The sequence below is a fragment of the Peromyscus leucopus genome, chromosome 7 (genome assembly GCF_004664715.2).
Source record: "Peromyscus leucopus breed LL Stock chromosome 7, UCI_PerLeu_2.1, whole genome shotgun sequence".
NCBI lineage: Eukaryota > Metazoa > Chordata > Mammalia > Rodentia > Cricetidae > Peromyscus > Peromyscus leucopus.
The window spans coordinates 29,131,003-29,158,045 of record NC_051069.1 but is presented as its reverse complement, the minus strand read 5'-3'; the positions used below and the strand labels follow the sequence as shown (position 1 = coordinate 29,158,045).

Below are 27,043 nucleotides of genomic sequence, written 5' to 3'. Positions count from 1 at the left end.
ATAAAATAAAAATAAATAAAATGGGAAACTTGCAATATTTTCAACATCAATGTAGATAGAAAGCCACCTTAACAATATAGGCTGGAGACCCACTTAGGTATTTAAAAGTGAAGTGACCAATGCCTGTAAGTACTTCATATACTCGGACTATTTCAAGTGATAACTAGTTCTTCCACTGGTTAAATTCCAAAACCTTTATACACAACACTAGTGTCATCTAAGAATGCTCAGCTGAGAACACTGAGGAGACAGTCGTAACAGCATCTTCCACTCGGCACAGTTACCAACTTTAAAAATAGATACCACAGAACTTCTTTCCACAGGAAGTCAATGAAGTACCGCTTAACTCTTATCTACTGAAGTTGTTCTTTTAAAAGAGAGAGCCTGAAGTCATAGCACACATTTGTTATTCCCCCCCCCCCAGCACTTGCTAAGACAGGGGGATCTCTACTTCAAAACAGTAAGGCCAGTATGAATTATACAGCAAAACCATATCCCAAATCCATACAGAGAAACACATGAATATAAACTACAAAAGGAATTCTCAATCAATATATCTAAAAATATCACTGACCCCTCCACCCCGCTACGTAATGCTAGCCAGGCAAGGTGGCACATGCCTTTAATCCCAGCACTCAGAAGGCAGATGATCTCTGAGTTTGAGGCCAGCCTGGTCTACATAGTGAGTTCCAGGACAGGCAGGGCTACACAGAGAAACCCTGTCTCGAAAAACCAAAAGAAAAAAAAAAAAAAAAAGTGTACACGTACACACACACACACACACACACACACACACACACACACTCAGTCTAATTTATGAGGCATTCCCATCCCCACCAATTTGAGACATTCACATCCACACTACATGGTAACTAACAGTTAGTAGTTAAAGGAAATACTAATTCACCCAAGAGAAGGCAGAAGCCCGTATGAATCTCCAACATTCCCTTTTTACTTCCACTGAATCAGTCATGCATGTGTGTATGATAGGCAAGTCCTCCACAACTGAGCTAACCCCCCAGCTGCTGTGGGATGTTCTGTATGTCCTGTGGGAGCCCTTCTTGGGTTCTTTGTGGCGTTACCCAGCAGGTCCGCATAGAGGATGATTAGGACCATGGGCCTGAGTGCAGGTGTTTGAGATGGTCTGCACTTGGCTGTGCTGGGGGATGGTCTGTATGTCAAGTTGTTCTGATTGATCAATAAATAAAACCTGATCGGCTGTGGCTAGGCAGAAAGGATAGGCGGGACTAACGGAGAGGAGAAATAAAAGGACAGGAAGGCAGGACTGCCTGCCAGATGCCGCCATGACCAGCAGCATGTGAAGATGCCGGTAAGCCACCAGCCACGTGGCAAGGTATAGATTTATGGAAATGGACTAATTTAAGCTATAAGCACAGTTAGCAAGAAGCCTGCCACGGCCATACAGTTTGTAAGCAATAGAAGTCTCTGTGTTTACTTGGTTGGGTCTGAGCGGCTGTGGGACTGGCGGGTGACAAAGATTTGTCCTGACTGTGGGCAAGGCGGAAAACTCTAGCAACACCCAGCACAATTATTTATTTTTATTTTATGTATATGAATATTTTGCCTGTATGTACATATATGCAGCATGTCTGTGCAATGCCTAAGTAATCCAGGAGGAGGAGTAGGATGCCTTGGAACTGGAGTTACAGAAAGTTGTTAGCTACCATGTGAATTTTGGAAAGTGAATTTAGGTCCTCTCCAAGAGCAGCAAGTGTTTTTTGTTTTTTTGTTTTTGTTTTTTTTCCATATTTCAATAATAACTTCATTATCAATGGCCTCAATTCTCCAATCAAAAGACACAGACTGAGTGAATGGATCAAGAAACAACATTTATCTATCTACTGCCTACCAGAAACACATATTTGTTTTTGTTTGTTTTTTCTAGTATTTGTTGGCTGACTAACAACTGTTTTTTTTTTTTTTTTTTTTTTTAAAGCTGAATGCCACTTATTGAAGGAGGGATGAGGTCTTAAATACAGGCTTACAGCACAATGGGAGAACCCTGGAGGGCAGAAGTTCACTACTGATGTTTTACAATCTGCAGCAAGCGTTCCTAATCACTGAGCCATCTCTTTAGCTCTCAAAAGAATCTTAAAATACAGATTCAATTTATTTATTCCTTCCATATGCAACTGTGGCCAAGAGCCATCAGAAAGTACTCATGGTCTTATCCTAACCTTCCTAAACAATACTCAATGTTCTACCAAAATACTGTCTACTTCCCAGGCCCCAGGCCTTTCCCAGTGGTAGTACATGAATAGCAGTGCATCTCTTCATGGTCAACTTTTTCCTTTTTACTGCTAGATATCTAACCTACAGCCTTGTGCATGTAAATACTCTACCACTGAATCACACCCCAGTCCTCAGCATTAACATTATGTGCTTGTTAGTAAGTGTAAGAGCTGATCTACGAGATTCAAGAGCTGAGGAGCTCTACTATGACACATATTTTCCCTTCCAATGACTATGGTTATGGAAACCTTACCCATTCTTCAACATTCTCAACCCTACCTCCTTGGTTAGGGGAAAAGAAAAGTCACCCATCTATATTTAATGCCTATTCTCAGCTTCTGAACAAACTATAACGTCTTCTTTAGACTTTTCACAGGCTCTGCCATGCCCTGTTCTATATAGTAACTGTCTTCCTACCACAATTTGGATGACAATTCCTCGGGGGTAGAAGTTAGCTAAGTTAGGTTGGTTAGTTCTTACTCATTTGTAAATGACCTGTTAATTTTGAAACAATTTTCTGAAAAGTTATAAAGATAGCAATTTCCATATACCTACCTCTCACCCCCTTTCTGCTTCCTCTAGCACTCTACCTTCTTAAATTAGGCTAGATGACACTAAACAGTATAGCATATGCTTTATGGGCAAGGACCTGGTTCTATCCCCACAAGTGCCCCAATAAACCAATCAACTCAAGAAACCAGCATGAGAACAGTATTCAGAGTTTCTCTGTGTAGCCCTAGCTGTTGTGGAACTCCCTCTGTAGACCAGGCTGGCCTTGAACTCTACCTGCCTCTGCCTCCCCAGTGCTGGGATTAAAGGGGTGTGCTATCACCATCTGGCTCAGAACAGTATTCTTAACGAAGCCCTAGCTTTTTTTCCAGGTTCTACTTTCCCACACCCAAGCCTGGACACCATAATCTACTTGTTCTTTTTATCTGCTATTGTAGTTTCTTTCTTTCTTTTTTTTTTTTAAAGATTTATTTATTATGTATACAGTGTTCTGTCTGCACATATCCCCACAGGGCAGAAGAGGACACCAGATCTCATTACAGATGGTTGTGAGCCACCATGTGGTTGCTGGGAATTGAACTCAGGACCTTTGGAAGAGCAAGCAGTGATCTTAACCTCTGAGCCATCTCTCCAGCCCCCTATTGTAGTTTCTTGATCTTTGTTTTTCATGACAACTGTTCTCCAGAGCACTGGTCAGGTTTTTTGTTTGTTTGTTTGTTTTACAATGTCTTCAACATATCTGACTTATATGTTTATATTTTCACTGAAATTATGAATTCATGAAAAAAGCAACAGCCAGGCAGTGGTGGCACACACCTTTAGTACCAGCACTCAGGAGGCAGAGCCAGGCAGATCTCTGTGAGGTTCAAGGCCAGCCTGGTCTACAGAGTGAGATCCAGGAAAGGTGCAAAGCTATACAGAGAAACCCAAACCAAAAAAAGAAAAGAAAAGAAAAAAGCAGTAATAGATGCCCTTTATCACATGTTAACAGTATCTCACTGGTATCACTGTGATCACTTAATTATAGTAATGTTCACCATGCTTCTTCACTATGAATATTTGCTTTTCATGGGTATTTTTTCCCTAATTCCTTTGCAACAAACAAATTCACTTAAACTTTAAAACAACATGATACATTTGAATTAAAGCAGGGGCCAGATATGGTAGTACACACCTGCAATTCCAATATTCAGGAAGCTGAGCAGAGGATCATGAATTCAAGGCCAGCAGCCTGGGCTATATAGCAAGACCCTAATCTCAAACACGAAAATCATTCTGGAGGTTAGTACCTTTGGGTTTTTTTTTTTTTTCAGTGTAATTAGAAAACACAAAATAGATCAAAAATCATGATCTTTAATCCCAGCACTCGGAGGCACAGCTAGGCGGATCTCTGTGAGTCCAAGGCCAGCCTGGGCTACCAAGTGAGTTCCAGGAAAGGGGCAAAGCTACACAGAGAAACCCTGTCTCAAAAAACCAAAAAATAAATAAATTACACTGAACAGGAGACAGTTCTAATAGAATCTAATCAAATATGTAAAGTCTATCCAGTTATTAATTATTTAGCTCCTGGGTACATAACACATTAAACATCAATTTCTAAACACATGACTTCCCTGAACAAACACATAACTAATGCTACCAAGTTCTGCTGTCCTCAAAGAATGGAAAACAAAGTGAATTTTTTTTTTTTAGATCAGTCTAAATCTGATGGAATGATCAAGTCCAAAGAATTTTCATCATCAAGGCTATCTTGTCAATTTAAAGTAATGGATCATACATACATATATACTTTATAGTTTAGCATAACTTAGAAAGTTTTCTAGACTTGAAATTTGAATGGGATTTCTACAGACAATATGGGAAAGGAGTTCAAGCGAAGAAAATGCTCCATTTCAGCAGACTGGGGTGGGGGATTGGGGGTGGGCAATGTAATCATGGCAGCATAATAAAACTGAAAACTGAAAGAGTAAGGGATTTTTCAAATGCATTAGGGCATCATTAACGGTTTGGAACTAGGAAGTAAGATCTGCTTCAAGGCTGTAAATGACAGCCATATGCAAGATAAAAAAATCACAAAAGCAGAGAGATATTTGGTAGAGTGCTACCAAAGAAAAGTATGGCATCCTGAATCAAAAAAAGAAAGGGGAGCTATTCAATCACGCTTACTGAAGTTAAGAGGAGAAGAAGAATGATATCATTATTATCTGATCCAACTTACAGAGAAAATAGAAGACTTCATTATTTTCTATGTAAATAATCAGAGAAAATATCATTAAAAATAACAATGATACAAATTAAGGAACATAAAATCTAAATACTTAAACTCCATCCACCCAGATACATTTTGTCAGGCTGGATGACTGTTTTGCATGTAAAAGGAACGGAGCAAAGTTTACCAAAAGAGGAAAAAAAAAAACACCAGTAAAAGCTTTTTATTCAGTTTCTTTAACAATTTAATACATTGGACCTAAGCTTTCTGAAATTTCAAATTCTGTGCACAGCATACAGAAGGGAAAAGGTAGGAGGCAATGTTGCTAACTTCCCTACTATGTTCTACTATTTATTACTAGGCACCCTGGCAGCCTCCCTGGCTTTGTATACCTCCTGGCTGGCCAGGGCATTCTGTGGCCAACTTCTGAGCTGGTTCTTTAAGACCCTCTCATTTAAATGCAGCTGTAGACCTCACAGGCATTATGGTTTTGGAGTAACTGCTAGCTGGCACTATTAGAGCAGAGTGATTAGAGAAGCCTTTGCACATTGGACTTGACATTCACCACTTGCTTCTCTATAACACTCTGGTTTTCTAAAGTATCACTGGTACTTGGGGGAGCAGAACATAGTGTCTTCACAATCTGTCTTTCTACCTGCATTATCAAGCCTATATTCTAAGCAGAAGTACCTTAACTGAACTGTTAGTGACTGAACATTCCTGTGGTAAATCACTCTGTTGAATATGCTTGTGCTCAACAGACAGTCCAAAAAACAGTCCATTAAAGCATGTTTTAACTACTCTCAGTTTGTGTAGTTTAGTATTTAATCAGATGCTTCAAAGATGTGACCTTGCTGGAGGTGGCAGGTACCTTTCATCTCAGCACTCAGGAGACAGAGGCAGGCAGATCTCTCTAAGTTTGAAAGCAGTCTAGTCTGGTTTATACAGCAAGTTCCAGGCTACATAGAGAAACCCTGTCTCCAAAAACATGAGAGGAAAAAAAGGAAAGGAAAGGTGAATTAAATAAAGTAACCGTTACCTGATATCCAAACAAACATAGCGGTTCTGGCATTAACTGGCTACACAGACTCAGGTAACTGGCTCAGCTTCTACATCTAAAAAGTACTGTCTTTACATAAAGGCAAAGCAAACATAATATGCTAACTACAGACAAAGTGCTTCACTGCTACATGAAGACTGGAGACCACAGTGAGCTTTAAATATGTGTATTAAGCAAGCACAAGCTAAACATTCACTGCATCTGAACTTGGAAAAGTCCCAAATTAAGTCTGATGTTGACTTCTGCTTTCATAGTAACTTTAGGAACTTGAATTACCCTCCACCCAAGAAAGAACTTAAAAACTGAACAAAATATATGGAACAATAACTTTTATACATGGGACAGCAGAGGAAGAGACTGCTGAAGAGGGACAAGAGAAGGAAGTCTAATGAGTGCTCTAACAGCCCAGAGAGCTCCCAGATCTGAGCACTGGGAGGTGAGCCCAGGCAACCTCAGACTCTCTGCAGACACAGGAGAAAAGACTTGAGAGTCTAAGGGAGCAAAAGAAATGAAAGATATTCACAAAGCGGAAAATCAGAGAGGCCAGAGCTCTATACAAGTCAAATGCATTATCCATTGCATCACAGAGCCACGTAAGAGAGCTACAGAGGAGATTACACATACTGACAGGCACAGAAAATACTAGAAGCTGAAGATGGATCACACATGAAAAGAATATACCAGTCCCCAGTTCTCATGAAAAATCTTGTTAATTCAGTAGGCATGGAGGAACTGTCCTAAATTAAAGGGCTGCTTTGGTCCTGTCTAAAAAGGGTTAAATGAATCAAAGTACTCAAGTAACAGCACTATTCTAGAACAAAGCTGAAGAATGTTTATAAGAATACAAAAGTGGGCCGGAGAGATGGCTCAGAGGTTAGAGTACTGGCAGCTCTTCCAGAGGTCCTGAGTTCAATTCCCAGCACCCACATGGTGGCTCATAACCATCTATAATGACATCTGGTCCCTCTTCTGGCCTGCAGGCTTACATGCCAGCAGAACACTGTATGCATAACAAATAAATAAATCTTAAAAAAAAAAAAAGAATACAAAAGCATCTATTCTCCTACAAGGCAAAATTAACAAGCTGGCATCCAATCAAAAGTTACCAAGCAAAGTGGGGCGAGATGGCACACACCTTTAATCCTAGCACTTGGGAAGGCAGAGGCAGAAGTATCTCTGTGAGTTCGAGGCCAGCCTGGTCTACAAAGGGAGTTCCAGGACAGTCAAGGATGTTACACAGAGAAATCATGTCTTGAAAGCCACCCCTCCCCCCACAAAAAAATTACCAAGCATACAATGAAGCAGGAAAATATGACTCTTACCCAGGATAAAAATAAATGGATAGATTTAATTCCATAAGTGACACAGAAGACAAAATTAACAGATAAAGATATCAAAATATTTATTCTAACTACATTCCTTGTATAAAAAGTTAGGGCAAGGCCCAGTGTGGTGGCACATGCCTCTAATCTCAGTGCTCAGGAGGCAGAGGCAAGTGGATCCTGGTGAGTTCCAGGCCAGCCTGGTCTACATAGTAAGTTCCAAGCCAGTCAAGGCTATGTCTCAAAAGAAAAAAAAAAGGCTGGGCAGTGGTGGCACACACCTTTAGTCCTAGCACTCAGGAGGTGGATCTTTGACTTGGCCAGCCTGGTCTAGAGAGTGAGTTTCTGGTTAGCCAGGGCTAGACATAGAAACCCTGTCTCAAAAAACAAACAAACAAACAAACTGGGGCTGGAGAGATGGCTCAGTGCTTAAAAGTACCGTGTGCTCTTCCAGAAGACCCAGGTTCAATTCCAGCATCCAAGTGGCAGTTCATAACTGTCTCTATCTCCAATTCCAAGGGATCTGACACCTCACACAGACATGCATGCAGGCAAAACACCAATGCACGTAAAATAAAAGATTCAAATCCAGGGCCTGGAGAGATAGCTCAGCAGATAAAGACACTTGCTGTACAAGCCTGCAACCTGAATTCAATCTCATGTAAAGATGGAAGGAAAAAAACTTCTACAAAGTTGTTCTTTAACGTCTCCCAAGTGTTGAGGCAAGCTCTTCATATCGTGCACATGCAGTAATAATAGTAAATACAAATTTAAAAATCTAAATTCAACTTCAAGAGTTGAAATAAATTTAATTTTTAGTAGTATATGAATACAATAGCTCTCAAGACCCTTTCAGACAGTCTGAAATATTAAAATTACCTTCATAATAATGTTACACATCACATGACCCACCTTTTCTATTTTAGTAGTGACATCTGCATTCATGGCACCCAGAAAACAGTGGATAAGACTGCCAGTTCCAGCCGGGCGGTGGTGGCGCACGCCTTTAATCCCAGCACTCGGGAGGCAGAGCCAGGCGGATCTCTGTGAGTTCGAGGCCAGCCTGGGCTACCAAGTGAGTTCCAGGAAAGGCTACCAAAGGCGCAAAGCTACACAGAGAAACCCTGTCTCGAAAAATTAAAAAAAAAAAAAAAAAAAAAGACTGCCAGTTCCAGAGACTGAATCGAGACAAAAGCACCAAACTATACATGCAGTCAGCAGCTGTGTTCTTGACCTTGACTTACAATTAAACCAAATATTGCTTGCTTGCACTAAGACTTTCCTTAATAGGAAAGATAATAGCAAAATGGCTCAGTGGTTAAAAGCACTTGTCTCGGCCGGGAGGTGGTGGCGCACGCCTTTAATCCCAGCACTCGGGAGGCAGAGGCAGGTGGATCTCTGTGAATTCGAGGCCAACCTGGACTACAGAGTGAGTTCCAGGAAAGGCGAAAAGCTACACAGAGAAACCCTGTCTCAAAAAACAAAACAAAACAAAACAAAAAAAGCACTTGTCTCAAACCTTGACAACCTAAGTTCAGTCCCTAGAATTCACATAAAGGTATATGAGCCATAACACATGAACCCACATGTACACATTATAAACACACAATACACACACTAAAAATTTTTTAATTTCCTTAGTGAAGTAGAAGTCCTTAATAATTACTCCTATTAAATCTACAATGAAGAGCTTTAAAAAAATTGTATGTGACAGATTAAGAAGAACAGAAAGTATTTTTGTCGCAACATGGTTGACCTTAGGAAAAGCACTTATGCAATAGTAGCATTAATGCAAGCTTTTTTCATAAGCCACTTTTTCCTTAAAACCATTAAGTCATTTCCAGTGTACAATTCAGAAGCACAGTACATCAGCAATCTCATATAACCACCACCACTATGCATTTCCAGATGTATTTGTTTGTTTCCCTTCCTCCCTTTCTTTTATAGTGCTTCTTTCTTTTTTTTAAATTTTCCAGAGCTGAGGACCAAACCCAGGGCCTTGTGCTTGCTAGGCAAGCACTCTACCACTGAGCTAAATCCCCAACCCCTACTTATTTCTTGATAATTTTATTCATGTATATATGTATTTGACCTTTCTTACACTTTTTATTTATTTATTTATTTATTTATTTTTTGAGAAAGAACATTATGTAATTATGTATCCCAGGCTGGCCTAAACTTGTTATCTAGCAGAGAATAACATTCAATTTTCCTGGTCCTCCTGCCTCTACCTCCTGAGTGTTGGGACTACAGGTAAGTGCTACCATGCTAGTAAAAATCTGTTTGTATCAGGCAGTAGTGGCGCACACCTTTAATCCCAGAACTCGGAGGACAGAGCCAGGCAGATCTCTGTGAGTTCGAGGCCAGCCTGGTCTACAGAGTGAGATCCAGAACAGACACCAAAACTACACAGAGAAACCCTGTCTCAGAAAAAAATAATTTTTTTTTGTTTGTTAAGACAGGCCCTAGCCTTGTGTTACACATGAGCTTTAAACTTGCAATAATATTCCTGCTTCATTACATTAAGTGCTAGAATTTCAGGAATGTGCCTCCATGCCCCCATTTCCAGAACTTTTCTCTATCCTGGCTCTATAACCATTGAGCAGTAACCACCTATTTTCCCTCCTTTCGTTCCCAGTAACGCTATTATCCCTGTCTCTATAAATTTGCATTCGAAATATCTCATAAGTAAAATCATAAAATTTTATGTAATTTTGTATTTGGCTTATTTCAGTTACCAAAATGTCTTCATGGTTAACCTATGTTCTAGCTTGTATATGAATTCCACCCCTTTCTATGGGTGAATATTTAAACTTTTTGAGCCAATGGGATGGCTTGGACAGAGGTGCCTATGCACAAGACCTGATTTTGATCTCAGATCTTTGGATCCCACAAGGTGACAGGAAAGAACCAACTGCTGAGTTGTGTGTGTGTGTGTGTGTGTGTGTGTGTGTGTGTGTGTGTACACATATAGAGCAATACAAATTTAAATTTTCTTACAGTTCCACTCAATGTGTTAAGCATATTCCTCTCCCCATTCCTCACTCCCCTCCTTTTTTTCAGCCCTCCCATTTTTCAGTTCCCACCATTCCCCTAGAGAATCTCACTTTTTCATTTAATATCTACTACATGACTTTACGTGACTATAGAAAATCTAGGAACTACAAATGAGAGAAAACAATATTTGGCTTTCTGAGATTGGCTTAACTCACTAATATTGTCTCTAGTTTCACTCATCTTTCTTGAAATGACATAACTTCATTCTTTATAGCTGGAAGTTTTACTGTGCAAATGGCACATTTGCGTTATTTCCTGTTGCTGTACACCTAGGCTGACTCCATAACTCAGCTCTTGTGGTAGTGCTGCCGAGAACACTATGCTCAAGAATCTCTGTGATATGCCCACCTCAGAAGCCTTTGGGTAAACACCCAGGAACAGTGTACTTTGTACACCAACATTTCATTTAACCATTGATCTGGGGATAACTGTTGGACTGTGTCCCACCTTTGCTTGTCATGAACACTGCTACAATGAACACATGTACAAATACCAGACCAAGTTCCTGCTTTCAGTTCTTAGAAGTATATGTCTCAACTTTCTGAAGAAATGTCAAACTTTTCTATATGGTCATTCAGTTTTTCTTTTTTTTTTTTTTTTTTTTTTTGGTTTTTCAAGACAGGGTTTCTCTGTGTAGCTTTGTGCCTTTCCTGGAACTCACTCAGTAGCCCAGGCTGGCCTCGAACTCACAGAGATCCGCCTGGCTCTGCCTCCCGAGTGCTGGGATTAAAGGCGTGCGCCACCACCGCCCGGCGGTCATTCAGTTTTTCATACCCATTAGTGAAGCATGATTCCATTCTCTACATCCTCACCAATATTTATTACTTTCCTTTTCTGATAATACATATCCTAATGGCTGTGAAGTGTTACTTCATTCTGATTTTGATTTACATTTCCCTAATGGCTGATTATAACAGATATCTATTTTTTCATGCACTTATTGGCCAAGTGTATATTATCTTTGACTATAGGTCCACATAAATATTTTAAGTGTGTGTGTGTGTGTGTGTGTGTGTGTGTGTGTGTGTGTGTGTGAGAGAGAGAGAGAGAGAGATATCAACCTCAGGTGTTGTTCCTCAGGATCCATCCATCTTCCTTCCTTCTTTTTTTGGAGACAAGGTCTCACTATGTAACCCAGGCTGGCTTCCAACTCAGAGAGATTCTCTGCCTCCTGACTACTGTGATTAAAGATACTCAACACCACACCCAGCTTACTAGGACCTGGATGTCTCTGCTCTGCCAGCCCTAGAATTTTTTCTATGGTCTTTTCCACAGGTATTGAAGTTGACTAATTGAGCCATCTCTCCACTCCCCTTCCCTCAGAAAATACTGTCTACTCTCAAGGCTTTGTTTATTTGGGGGGGGGTTTGTTTGTTTTTAAGATTTTATGTATGAGGGCTCTATCTGCATGTACAACTCTATGCCAGAAGAGGGCATCCGATCCCACTACAGATGGTTGTGAGCGACTATGTGGCTGCTAGGAATTGAACTCAGGATTGCTGGAGGGCAGCTAGTGCTCTTAATCACTGAGCCATCTCTCCAGTCCCATACTCCCAGGGCTTTAAAGATCCTCCTGACCCCAATTTTTTTCTCTATTCTATGTGCCCCCCCTCCAAGTTCCATATCCTAATCAGACTGCAATTGTTTATTTAACCTCTATTTAAATGGCTCATAAAATTTCAAATTTGGTCAGGTATGATAGTGCATGTCTTTAATCCCAGCTCTTGGGAGGCAAAGGCAAGTGGATCTGTGTGAATTACAGGCCAGCCAGTGTTACATAGTGAGACCCTGTCTCAAAAACAAACAAACAAAAAACCCTCAAACTTACACGTCCCAAATGAAACTCTTGCTTCTTCCCATATGTATATACTAAATTCTCTGCTATACTAAATGTGACACCACCATCGAAGTTAATGAAACTAGAAACCCTTCTCAATTTTCTGTCACCTTTTTCTAGACTCCACTTGTCCAATCTGTCAACAAGTCTTACTAACTCTAGCTCTAATCCAATTCTTACCTATTCTTTCAACTTCCTCCTCCCTTGTCTACTGCCATTATTGCCACTGCCACAAACTTTTATCTCTTACAGATAGCAACTGATACCATCATTGTAAAATACCAACCAGGTCACATGGCTTGCCCCTGTTTAAAATCTTTCTCAATGGCTTCCTCCTGTACTATTAACTTGCTCTAACTTAGAAATCTATCCAATCCACGAGTCCTAGGATGTTCCTTTAAAAAATAACAGATTTTGCCCACTTTTTTGTATCTATCTCTCTTCCAATAAAAGTTGGTCATGATCATCTCTCTCTGTGAGGTTGAAAAGACATAGGCACTTGTTCCCACCCCCTTTCCAAAATGCAAGAAAAACATTCCCAATCTAACTAGATATCGTTTCCCACCAAGGCTAAACTCTTAAACACAGAGATCGTTGTAGTTCATTATCTACCAACAGTACATGTTCTAAAGGGTGCTAGGAAAGGATTATAGGTGTACAAACACTGTCCAGTTTGTGAAATACCACAATTCCCCTGGAGGATAAGAAATATTCTTTGTACCAGGTATAGTGGCACACTCCTTTTAATTTTAATACTCAGGAGGCAGAAACGAGTACCAGGCCATCTGAAGTCTACAGAGTGAAACCTTGTTGAGAGAGAGAGAGAGAGAGAGAGAGAGAGCGCGAGAGCGCACGCACTTCAGGTCAACAAGCTTCTTAAGGGAAGGGTCTCTATGTTCTATGTTGCTCCATGCTCCATCTTGTTCCTGGAGCAGTGCTACTACAAAGCACTCAACACTACTGAGTACTTAGCAGATGAGTATTCAGTTAGGTCTGAATTTTTCCATATCATACAGGATAAGCAAAATTTTGATAACTTAAGTGTAACTAAAAAGGTAGGATAATTTACAAGTATAATCTACAATGAGTATGTTTTAAAAATTCAGTTATACTCTATAACTAGCCCCTTTCAACTTTCATTCAGGCATAATCAATTATTCTATACCAAAGTCAAAATCATAAGGGTGCTTCTGACACAGCACAGCGAGAAAGCACTTCTCTGCTAAGAACCCAGCACTGGAAAAGCAAACCACACACCTGAGAGTCAGGCCTCTTGCTCTAGCAGCAGCTCCTAAGAAAGAGAACCCAGGTTTCCTGCAATGTGGAAGTCACACAAGGAGAGTTGGGGCAACACTCTAACCTGGCAGTTAGCTGTCACCAAGGTTATACCTTTCTTTCCAAAGTTCTACAAGGAGACAAATTTCTACCTTCGTGTAAGCTATTCAAACTAGTTTTTGATGAAAATTCTTTTACAGCATTTCACTTAACTAGAATTCTCCTATCCCTCAAAGAAAATCAAGGAAGGATAGAATACAAGTCTGTAAAACCCTTATGAGTAAAAACAACAACAACAAAACTCAACAAACCAGAAGCAGAGGAAATCTTCCCCAACCCAATAAAGAGTATCTCTGAGAATTCTATTTAAGCAGTAAAAAATTACGAAGTTGCCTCCAAACATCAGGAAGGATGTCTACTCTTGCCACTTCTACTCAACACAGATTCCGGCTGACATAAATCTTGCCAGGGTAATTAGGTAAGAAAAAGAAGTAAAATTATGTGTTTGCACATAGCAAGATCTCTTTTTCTAAGAAAAACATTGAACAACTGCTAGATCTGCAAAGTTGCAGAGCACAAGAACCATGTACAAACATCAATTTCACTTCTATGTATGAGCAATAAACAGTCTAAAACTGGAGTCATCAATGAATTGAACCAAAGTGCTGTGGAACAATCTTTTCTACACTATGAATATGTATTACTCTCATTGGTCAATAAAAAGCTGACAGGCTGGTAGCTGGGCAGGAAGTTAGGCAGGAAAGCCAAACTGAGAATGATGGGAAGAAGGGGAGTGGAGTCGGGAGAGAAGCCAGCCAACCAGTCACCCAGGAAGCAAGACATGCTAGAGGATGGGTAAAGCCACGAGCCACGCGGCAATACATAGATTGATAGAAATGGGTGTAAGAGTTAGCTAGTAACAAACCTGAACTATTGGCTGAGCATTTATAATTCATATTCAGCCTCTGAGTTGCTTATTTGGGCCCCGGCGGTCGAGACAGGAAATGCCTGTTACACCAAGGTTAAAAAAACGTGCACAACTGTTAGTACTTGGATGGGAGACTGCCTAGGAATGATACTGAGTGCTGTAGGATTAAAGTATATATGATGTGAACAATGAAAACTACAAAGCATCGCTAGAGAAAGGAAAGAGATGTAAGCAAAGGAAAGAAGGCCCATGCTGGTGAATTCTAAGAACTTAAAAAGGTACCGTACACACAAACTGAGCTACACATTAAACACACCTATCAGATGTCTACATATTCTTTTCATTAAGAAACTGACAGCCTGATCCTACATTATAGATGGAAGTCCATGTTCTTTGTTTGAATATTACTTTTCTCTATCTATTTTGTTAATGGGTATTTACATTTCAAATTATTGGTTTAAGAAATTTTAACTATGTATATATGCACAGGTTTTCACATGTGAGTGCTGTGTCCACAGTCTAGAAAGGGGGTCAGATACCCTGGATCTGGAGTTAAAGGTAGTTGTGAGCCACCCAATATGGGTGCTGGGAACCTAACCCTGGTCCTCTAGAAGAGCAGTATGGGCTCTAACTGCTGAGTCATCTTTCCAGCCATAACTCACATTTGATGACTACAAACTTCTACAAAGGCACAATAATTAAGCTACTGTGGCACCAGCATCAGGACAGGTAATGTGGGTTAATGACAGAATTCAAAGTCTAGACATAAGCCCTTACTTTATCGTCAATTTTCTTTTGAGAGCAAATAAAGTACAGTCTTTTTAACAAATGGTTTGACAGAGGGATATGTATATGCCAAGGAATGAATCTGAACCTTTACTTCATAGAGGAAAACCTACAATAAATAAATGAATTCAAAATCAAACAAAGAACTAAACACAAAAACTAAAATATAAGGAAAAAACAAAACAAACCAACCAAACAAAAACAGCCATTATCTTTTTTTTCCATAGCTGTTATCCTTATGGCCTTGAATTAAGCAATATATGGAGGAAAGGGAGTTTGGAGACAGGGTCTCAATCTGTAGCCCAGGCTGTCCTAGAATTCACCATGCAGTCCAGTTTGGCCTTGAATTCACAGTAATCCCCCTGCTATATGGCTTCCAGAATGCTGAGGTTAATAGGCATGCATCACCACACTTGCTTGGCTTAAACCATAGTTTCTTAAAAGTACAAAGTACTATTAGACTTCATCAAAGTTTAAATCTTTTGTTTCAAAAAATACTATTAAAGTGAAAAGACACCCAAAATGGGAGTAAAATTTTCTAAGTCATTTTTCCAGCATAAGTGATATGATACTAGTTTAGTAGCCAGACTCTATGTAAAGAATTTTTATAATCCAATAGTAAAAGGAGAACACAATTTTAAAATGAACAAAAGGAGTAAGAACCATGCGAGTCTCCAGTACTGCAAAAGGTAAAAACAAAAAGGTAAGGTCAGGAATGTGGTAACTCATGCCTTTAATCACAGTATTCAGACCACCCTGGTCTACACAGGAGACCCCATCTCAAAACAAAAGCTAACAAACAACAAAAAGGCAGTAACTTTTTTTGGTAGGCAAAAATGGTTTAAGCCTCTGACTGTAGAACTTGGGTGGTGGAGGCAGGAAGATCAGGAGTTAAAGGTCATCTTCAGCTACATACTGAGTTCTAGGGGTGACTCTGAAAACCAACAACAAAAGGAAAGGGAGTTGAAGAGACAGCTCCTTGGTTAAGGGCACTTCCTGTTCCTGTGGAGGACCTGAGTTTGGTCAGCCATATCAAGATGGCTCACAACTGCCTGTAACTCCAGCTCTTGGGGATAAATAAAAACAAAATTAAATTTAAAAGAGCTAAGGATTTGAATAGCTATTTCTTCAAAGAAGATACACAGGTACATGAAGGTTATTCACTAGGGAAATAAATGTATTTGAAAACCTCTAGTTACTGCTTCACATGCTGCAGATGGCTACAAGTAACAAGTGCTGGTGAGAAGTTAGAAAGAACCTTATTCCGTGCTAGAGAGGGTAGAACAGAGGCCACTTCCTAAACAGTCTCAAAAAGTGAAAAGTCATTGTTCTGCAACTCAGCAATTTCCCTCCTAGGATGTAATAAAGAGAAGAAAAAACAGCAGTGCAAAAATCTGTACACAAATGTTCACAGCAATATTACTTATAGTAACCAAAAAGTGTAAACTATAATACTAAAAGTATCTAAAACAAAATGTTTCAAACACTGAGAAATGAACTATCAAAAAGAATGAAGTAGCTAGGCAGTGGTGGTGCATGCTTGTAATCCCAGCACACAGGAAGCAGAGGCCAGCCTGGTCTACAGAGCAAGTTACAGGACAGTCGGGGGGGGGGGGGGGGGGGGGGGGGGGGGGGTGTGAAGAAGTAGTGGATATAGTAGTTCATACCTGTAGTCCCAGCACTCAAAAGGCTGTGGAGGACTTGAATATTCAAGGCCAGCCTGGGCTACCTGCACCCGTCTCAGTTAGCTTCCCTCCCCACCTAAGAAGGAATGTATGAATACAAGCTATAAATATGGACAAACTGTAAAATCATGCTAAATTAAAGAGAACAGACACTAAGTAAAGGCCATACACATTATATGGCTCCACTTATATGAAATATATTTTATATAATGTCCAGATGAGGCAAATCTACAGATATAAAAAGTAAATACTGGTGACTAGGCTAGAAGTAAGCTTGATAAAGTAATTGCTAATGGCTGTAGGATTTCCTTTTGGAGCAATGAAAATGTTCCAAAATTAAGTTGTGGTGACAGTTGTATGACTTCATAAACAAAAAGTGGAAATGTATACTTTAAAAAAGAGTCTGTCCTGGTTTGCTTTCTACTGCTGTGAAGATAAACAAGAAAATGAAAGAAAAAAGCCAGGTGTGATGGCAAACATCTTTGATCCCAGCACTCAAGAGGCAGACACAGCAGCAGGTGGAGTAAAGTGTTTATTTCACCTTCCAGCTTATAGTCAACCTGTGGGTCAACCCCTCCAGCAAACCTCTATCTACAAATATTTACATTCCGATTCATAATAGTAGCAAAACTACAGTTATGAATAAATAATGAAATAATTTTATGGCTGGAGGTCACCACAACATGAAGAACTATAATAAAGGGTCACTGCATTAGGAAGACTGAGAACCAAAGGAACTCAAGGCAGTAACTGAAAAGGAGACCATGGAGGAGTACAGGTTAATGGCTTGCTTAGCTTTCCTTCTTCCCCCACCCACTCCCTACCGGGGCTGGGGTTTTCTGTGTAGCCCTGGCTGTCCTGGAACTCACTATGTAGACCAGGCTGGCCTCAAACTCACAGAGTCACCTGCCTCTGCCTCCTGAGTGCTATAATTAAAGGCATGCACCACCAACAACCAGCTTCAGCTTGTTTTTCTGAAGACCATCTACCAAAAGGTGGGACTGACCATAGTAGGCTGGGCCTTCCCACCTCAACCATTAACCAAGAAAATTCCCCAGAAACTTGCCTATAGCCAACCAATCTGATAGAGACATTTCTCAACTGAGGTTTCCTTGTCTCAGACAGATGACTAACTTGTGTTAGGTTGATTAAAAAATTAACTACAGCGCTCTGTAGTATATGAATCGAATGTGTATTAAAAATTATTTTTAAATGTCTGGCGCTGGAAAGATGGCTCAGTAAGTTAAGAGCACTGGCTACTTTTCCAGAGGTCACGGGTCCAACTCCCAGCACCCACATGGTGGCTTTCAACTATAACTCTAGTTCCTGAGGGGGATCCAACATCCTCTTCTGACCTCTATGGGCACTGTATGCCTATGGTGCATAGACATACATATAGACAAAGAAATAAATAAAATAAAATATAAAATAAAAACAAAACCAAAAGAGCCTATAAGCAACCAAAAAATAAGTCAGAAACCCATTCCTCATATTTGGGAAGTAAAATTGAGAGAGACAGGCACTGATAGAAACAGTAAAGTTTAAAATAGGGGCAAAGGTGGAATTTTTTGTTTTGGGGGGTTTTTTTGGGAAGGAGTGTTTCGAGACAGAGTTTCTCTGTGTTAAGTCCTGGCTGTCCTTTGTAGACCAGGCTGGTCTGGAACTCACAAAGATCCACCTGCCTCTGCCTCCCAAGTGCTGGGATTAAAGGCGTGCGCCACCATGCCTGACAAGGCAAAGGTATTTACTTATAAAAATAGTCTAGCCGGGAAGTGGTGGCACACGCCTTTAATCCAGCACTCGGGAGGCAGAGCCAGGTGGATCTCTGTGAGTTCGACGTCTGCCTGGTCTACAGAGCAAGTTCCAGGACAGTCTCCAAAGTAGACAAACTTTGAAACCAACTGCAGGTTTTCATCTTTTCTTAGCCATTTTTTCAGCTATGTGATTTCTCTTTCCTCATCCAGAAAAATGAAATAGTAATGCTTTTATTGTGAGTTGAGGGGAGTTCTGTTCTTTTACATTTTTGAAAAAGGTCTCATATATCCCAGGCAGGCCTTAAACTCACTACATACTGGAGAGTGACCTTGAAATTCTCTGATCCTTCTGTCTCTACCTTCTGAGTTCTGTGATCACAGGCATGCATCACCATGCCAAGTTTATGTGGTGCTGGGGATCTAGCCAAGGGCTATTTGCATGCTGGGTAAGTACTCTATCAAGGAGCTATATCCTCAGCCCTGGCTTTTATTGTCTTAAATCAGGGTTTTTATTATGTAGTAAACATAGATTATTATAGCAGGTTGTGTATCCGCTAATACACAGCAGCATATGAAGCATGTAATTTGACCTGGCTAAAATAAGTACTTTCTTATGCATTTGCAATGACTAAATATAAATACATACTGTATAACAAAGTATATAATTTGTTATTACCAAAATTAGACTTTTTGTTTGTTTGTTTGTTTGTTTGTTTGTTTGTTTGTTGTTTTGTTTTTCGAGACAGGGTATCTCTGTGTAGCTTTGCGCCTTCCTTGGAACTCACTCTGTAGACCAGGCTGGCCTCGAACTCATAGAGATCCACCTGCCTCTGCCTCCCGAGTGCTGGGATTAAAGGCCTGTGCCATCACTGCCCGGCAAAAATGTTTTTAGAGCAGACAAGACCACTCAGTGGGTAGAGACACTTGCCAGAGGGAACTTCATGGCTTGCTGCCTAGCCTGATGACCTGAGTTGGAACCCTGGAACCCACACGGTGGAAGGAGAGAGCCAACTCTGGCAAAATGCTCTCCAATTTACTCCTCCCTCCACCTCTCTCTCCCCACCAGAGGTGCGTGCATGTGCATCTGCACACACAGATAAAAACAGATTTTTAACATTTCTAAGCGAGTACAGTGGCATGCTTCTATTTTCGGTTTCTCAGGGAGGGGAAACAGAAGGACCACTTGAGCCCCAAAGTTTGGAGCAGCCTGAACAATATAATACCAAGCCCCAAATATGTATAATATATATATGTATAATATATATATACATATGTTATATATTAATGCTCTTTTAAAAAAGAAATTGTTCTAGACAACTGATTATCTGTAAGAGACAGTCTAGAGTCAAAACCAATCTTAGTTACAATCTAACTCCAGTAATTCTAGACAAACCAGACTTCCCACATTCCTTAAACATACAGTCTGCAGGTTCCTGCTACTGTGTTAAAGGCTGACTTCTCCACCTGGAACAGTGGATCTCAACTTTCCTAATGCTTCGACCCTTTAATACAGTTCCTCATGTTGTGGTGACCCCCAACCATAAAATTATCTCGTTGCTACTCCATAACTGTAATTTTGCAACTGTTAGGAGTCGTAAAGTGAGTATTTGATATGCAGGATATCTGATATGTGACCCCTGTGAGGGGGTCATTTGGTCTGGGGTCATGACCCACAGGTTGAGAATCACTGTCCTAGACTAGTCTACTCATCCTTCAAAATCTAATTCAGATCAACATTTCCTGTGTCACCTCTGATACCATCCAAAAGATAAAACTGCATTCTCACAGCAATCTGTACATATCCTATTAAATCCTTGACACATTACATTGTATTTCAGTATCTCTCTTCTCATCTCCTAAAATGAGAACCTCGTTTAAAATAGCTGACAATACATTTTTTTAAGTTTTGCTCCTTAATGACTTAAGTTGATTTTTAGAGCCAACTGCAATTCTTTGATCCCTAGTACTAGAAAAACAAACAAAAACAATATAAAATGATTAACTAGAGACTGAACCCAGGGCCTTGTGCATGCTATGAAAGTGCTCTACCACTTAAAGTCTCATTTGTATACGTGTACATTATATCCATGTGTGTTCACTTAAGAGTGTGCATGTGTGTACAGACAGGGTCTGTCACTGAACTTGGAGCTCACCATTTACACCGGCCTGGCTGTGAGCCTCTGGGTTCTCTCTACTCCCACCACCTCCAGCACTGAAGGTTTTTACCAACTCAGCCATCTCCCCTGCCCTTAAGATTTCATTTTAACAAGTCCATAAACATCTAAACATTTAGTAGAATAAAACACACCTGAATATAAACCAAAAGACAGGTTTCTACAGACTGAATTTAGTCACTAGAGACCTTTCCAAAAAGAAAAGATTCATATTATATCTGAATAATTTGTTATAGTAAAGGCAAAAATGATATGGCAAAAAAATTTTAAGGTGGAATTGCCAAAATCTAAGTCAACAAAGCCAAAAGAGTAGGAAACACCATTCAGGTTACTAAGGGAATCATGCACAGTAACCTGGTAAAAAAAATTACTATTCCTAATTCAAGACACTCCTCAAAGGGAAGTTACTCTATCTAGGACTTGAGAGACTAAACCAGAGAGCAGTAGTAAAAAGTAAACCAGGATAAGCTCTTTTAAAGTATACATTTCCTGGGCCGGGCGGTGGTGGCGCACGCCTTTAATCCCAGCACTCTGGAGGCAGAGGCAGGTGGATCTTTGTGAGTTCGAGGCCAGCCTGGTCTCCAAAGCGAGTTCCAGGAAAGGTGCAAAGCTACACAGAGAAACCCTGTCTCGAAAAACAAAACAAAGTATGCATTTCCAAAAACAGCTCAGGATACACATAAGCCAGCCTGGGCTACAATATGAGTTCACTCAAAAAGAAAAAATTACCCTAGCAAAAACATGGTGGCCCAGAGCTGCAATCCCACCCAATAACTCAGGAGACTGAGACAAAAGGATCATAGTGAGTTCTAGGCAAGCCTGGGCTATAAGGAGGAGTTTCAGGCTAGTCTCAGAAACACAGTGAGACCTGTCTCAAAATAACCAGGGCAGGGATAAGAGGACTAAATCACTTGCTAAAAAAACTCCGAGTGGAGAGCTGGAATATAGCTCAGCTGAACAGTACTTGCCTAGTACTCAAAAGGCCTGGGTTCCATCCTCAGCATTTAGGGCAGAAAAGAACAACTGGAATTTATACTATCTGCTCCAGATAAGTTAATATTTGTTTCCAACTGGATAAAAGCTATGATCTAGTTTTTTCCAGTAGGTATTTACAACCAAACTAGTAACATGTAACATAGCCTAACCTGCATTTGGTGACAGGGCACCTGCCTAGCACGCCTGAGGCCCTGGGTTCCACCTCCAACACCAGGGGAAGGCGGGTATTGTGCGTTTGCCTCTATTTATTCCAGTTAAAAATTATTCTTACACATAAAGAAAATTTCAGTTCAATTTGCTTTATTTAAAAACAAAACAATAACAAAAAAAAAAAAAAAAAGAGGTTGAAGGAATGGTTCAGCAGGTAAAGGAACTTGCTATCAAATGATCTGAGTTCAATACCCAAACCCACATGGTGGAGGGAGAGAAAGAACCCTTACCTATACACTGTACGTACACACACACACACACACACACGCACACGCACACGCACACGCACACGCACACGCACATACACACACACCTGCATATGTGTAAAAAGTAGTATTAAAAATTAAAAAATGTGAGGCGCCTTTATTCCCAGCACTAGGAAGCAGAGGCAGGCAGATCTCTGAGTTGGAGGCCAGCCTGGATTACAGAGTGAGTTCCAAAGAAACCCTGTCTCAAAAATTAACATAAATAAATAAAGTTTGGGGGGAAAAACCAAACAAAAAACAAAAAAAGCAATCTCAAGCATTATCTTCTTTGCCTTTATCTGACTTGTGATTTGTCAATCTGCTGCAGCTTCTGCTAAGATCTCATCTTTTCTCCTCAACCTCAGCTTAACCTCAACCCTCTTTCAAACTCTCATCTACACACAAACGTCTGCTGTCTTTAGGGATCCAAAGGCTCTACTGCCTCCAACCTTTTTCATGAGTATAAATCACTTTCTTTCATAGTTAAATCTGATCCAACAATGGCCAAATGCCTACCCAAACCCTTTATATCAAATGTGAGCTTTCTACTCGTATTAAAATAAAATTCAAAGCAACTCAACTATTTCTAACTTTACCATCTGACAGTCACAGACCTGAATTAATATTTGTGCAGTATTTCTCCATTACCTAGGCTGAGAATTCTCCTCATACATTCTTTCTTTTCCCTCCTTGAAGAGGCTTATAGTCTGCTTAGTTTTCTTCATCAAATTCTCCATGAACACCCTAAAATACTCATTTTCTCCAAGTGTCTCCATCTTCCCCTCATATCTTGACAAGACAGTGCGGAGATGCTGGTAGGTGTCAGGTAGCAGGTCTAAGATATAAGGTGGGCTGTTCTTGAGCGCCAGCTTTGGGTTTTGACACAACCGCACCACCTGCAACAAAGGGAGAAAAAGGGCTATTATTCGGAGGACCTTAAGGACAGCTTTCCTTTTGAAGTTATGAGCTACGAAATATGTGCTGTTTGCATAAATATGAGAGATACATGAGGATAACAAATTATCTGTAACCCAGTGCCATAGGCAATCAATCATTCTGTACTAGTGGCCATCCTACACAGATAGGTAGTTTTCTGAATTACTTACGTTACATGTATGAGTGTGCATGTGTTGGGGCATGGGTATGTGAGTGCAAGTACCCACAGAATCCAGAAGAGAGTCAGATCCCCTGGAACTAGAGTAACAGGCAGTTGTGAGCCACCTCACGAAATAAAATACAGCAGGCAGGGCATGGTAGCATACACTTTAATCCCAGCAATAGGGAGGTAAATATCTGAGAGTTCAAGGCCAGCCTGGTCTACACAGCAAGCTGTCTCAAAAAAAAAAAAAAAAAAAAAAAGGAAGGAAGCAAAGAAAGAAAAGTAGGAAAAAAAAGAGATAAAAATAAAATTTACTTTATAAATGTATAGCTGACAGCTGACCCCTCAACAAAGAAAGAAAATTCCAGCCAGGCATGGTTGTACATCCTTTCAATCCCAGCAATTGGGAGGCAGAGACAGATGGATTTGTGAGATCAAGTCCAGACTGGTCTACATAGAGTGGTTCAAGCCAGACAAGGCTACATAGTAAAAGACTGTTTAAAAAAGAAAGAAAGGAAAGGAGCCAGCAGTGGTGACGCACTCCTTTAATCCCAGCACTTGGGAGGCAGAGGCAGGCAGATCTCTTGAGTTTGAGGCCAGCCTGGTCTACAAAGTGAGTTTCAGGACAGCTAGGAAGTTAGGGCTGTTAACACAGAGAAATCATGTTTGGAAAAAACAAACAAACAAAAAAAGCAAGAAGCAAGGAGTACAGGGCCAAACAGTAAGGACAAGGCCATCCTGGAAGACATATCTGTGTCCATAGGCTTGAGTCTTGGTAGCCACCAAGGAACAAGACCATAAAGGCCTTCTGCCCAGAAATGCTTGAAAGTGAACTGAGATGCCCATTTCTTCCTAAGAAAATGAAAATGCTCTGGTTTCTCTTTACATTACATACATATACCCATCACCTTTTATCAGTAAATTCAGAATTCTCAGGATTTGCTGGTAGTTCTTTTTCTCATCTTTTACTTTCAAATTGCCTGAGTTCCTGGTTTTAAGTGGGTCTCTTTTAAAATGAGATTTGTGTTTGGAGGATTTGGCTGCTTTGTTTTTTGTTTTCACTTTATTTTTATTTTATGTGTTTTGCCTGTGCACACTGTGTATGTCTGGTGCCCATGGAGACCAGAAGAGGGTGTCAGGTCTACTGGAACTGGAGTTACAGCCAATATGCGGGTGCTGGGAATCAGACCCAGGTCCTCTAGAGCAGCAACTGCTCCTAATCGCTGAGCCGTTTCTGCAGCCCCTGCAGATTCCACTGTTCTGAAGTGTCGTGTAGGCTGTCCTCCTTGCCTTCGTATCTCAAGTGCCAGGATTACATGAATATGTCACCACACTCAGCTCTTAAATCTAGATTAAGAATCCAATATAACAATCTTTATTTCTAAATGGCCCATCATATATTTCATATAAAAACTGGTAATCTATATTTATTCCTATTGTCTAATTTGTGCTATCTATGCCAATTATTCCCACGTCTGGAAAAGACACAAAGTCAAAAAGTCCAGGAACAGACCACACAGATGTAGATCTTGCCTTTGTGTCAAGGAAGTGGCATTTCTCAAAAAAAATTGTTAGGATAACTGAGTATCCACAATGGGATAAAAGAGAACTAAACCATCACCTTAGCCTATCACATTCTCTGTGGATTACAGGCCCAAATTGAATGGCAAGTCTAGGGCACTTCATAATACATGAAAACTAGCTACATGACTTCATAGTAAAGAAAGGCTTTCCCGGGGCTGGAGAGATGGCTCAGCGGTTAGGAGCACTGGCTGCTCTTCCAGAGGTCCTGAGTTCAATTCCCAGCAACCACATGGTGGCTCACAACCATCTGTAATGAGATCTGGTGCCCTCTTCTGACCTGCAGGCATACATGCAGGTAGAACACTGTATACATAATAAATAAATCTTTAAAAAAAAAAAGAAAGAAAGGCTTTCCCTAAACAGAACCATGACAACAACAAACGATAAAGGAAAACATTATTTAAATTCTACTACTTCAGGGCTGGAGAGATGGCTCAGAGGTTAAAAGCACTGGCTGCTCTTCCAGAGGTCCTAAGTTCAATTCCCAGCAACCACATGGTGGCTTACAACCATCTGTAATGAGATCTGGTGCCCTGTTCTGGCATGTAGGCAGAACACTGTATACATAATAAATAAATCTTTAAAAAAAAAAAAATCTACTACTTCAAAAGTGGGGAGAGGCAAAGAAAAAAATAAGAAATAACTTCTGTTTAACATGGTATCATTAAAAAAAATCAGAGCATGGTAGTGTATGTCTGTAAATTGAAGCACTTAGGGCATTGGTGTAGGACACTTGTGAGCTCAAGGCAGCCTGGGCTCCATAGAAGATCCTGTCTAAAAAATAAAAATTAAAAGCAAAAGAAAGACAACAGTCGGGTTGGGAATTTAGCTCAGTGGTAGAGTGCTTGCCTAGCAAGCACAAGGCCCTGGGTTCGGTCCTCAGCTCCGAAAAAGAAAAAGAAGGCCTGGCGGTGGTGGCGCACGCCTTTAATCCCAGCACTTGGGAGGCAGAGGCAGGTGGATCTCTGTGAGTTCAAGGCTAGCCTGGGCTACCAAGTGAGTTCCAGGAAAGGCGCAAAGCTACACAGAGAAACCCTGTCTCGAAAAACCAAGAAAAAAAAAAAGAAAAAGAAAAAAAAAAGAAAAAGAAAAAGAAAAAAGGAAAGGAAAGGAAAGGAAAGGAAAAAAGGAAAAAGGAAAGGAAAGGAAAGGAAGGAAGACAAACAGTAATATCATTAACCAGTCAGAAAACACCTGCAGCATATACCTAACTAGAGCATATATCCAAATAAATATATGCAAGATACATAAACAACACCTACAAGTCACTAAGAAAGATAATCCAATACACAAGCTGTTAAGACTTAAAACGATCCTTACAAAAGATGGTATCAATAATAAAAGACACAAAATGGCGCCCAATCCCATTACTCATTCTAGACTGAAAACCCTACAATCACAATCAGACAAATAACAAATTGGCCACACCAACAAATGACAAAAAAAAAAAAAAAAAAAAAAAAAAAAAAAAAAAAAAAAAAAAAAAGGAGCAAAAGACACATTTAAACTGCCTACAACAACTTAAACTGACACAACCAACTTGGGAACAGATCAGCAATACAATACTATCAGGTTAAAAATTTGTACACTATGTGTGTGTGTGTGTGTCTGTTTTTTGTTTATCTGATTTTTAAAATAATAATAAATAAGTAAAAACCCAACCAGAACTCCTAAGTACTTTATAATATCTTAAAACATTTTAATTGTCAGCCGGGCGGTGGTGGCACACGCCTTTAATCCCAGCACTCGGGAGGCAGAGCCAGGCGGATCTCTGTGAGTTCAAGGCCAGCCTGGGCTACCAAGTGAGTCCCAGGAAAGGCACAAAGCTACACAGAGAAACCCTGTCTGGGGGTGGGGGGACATTTTAATTGTCATTTAAAATGAATGGCATGGATCAGGAATGGGTGAGCATACCTGCAGTCTCAGTACCCAAGGTAGAGACAGGGATATCTCAAGTTTCAGGCCTGAGTTACCAACTCAAAAAAAACAGAACAAAAAAGTAAGTGCAAGAAATAAACTCAAAGGCTTCAGGAAGTCTCTGAAACTGACCAGATACCGT

The 27,043-nt window shown here is 40.3% G+C and overlaps 1 protein-coding gene across 2 annotated transcripts in view; it reads right to left on the bottom strand.

Annotated features, from left to right (window-relative positions):
* The window catches only part of Cbl (Cbl proto-oncogene), an 80,261-nt gene that overhangs the window by 29,767 nt on the left and 23,451 nt on the right, over positions 1 to 27,043 (bottom strand). For both annotated transcript variants that reach the window (XM_028866338.2, XM_037207573.1), the window contains exon 2: positions 22,950 to 23,197. In XM_028866338.2, coding sequence (XP_028722171.1) covers positions 22,950 to 23,197 — 248 coding nt within the window. The remainder of the gene's footprint in view (positions 1 to 22,949; positions 23,198 to 27,043) is intronic.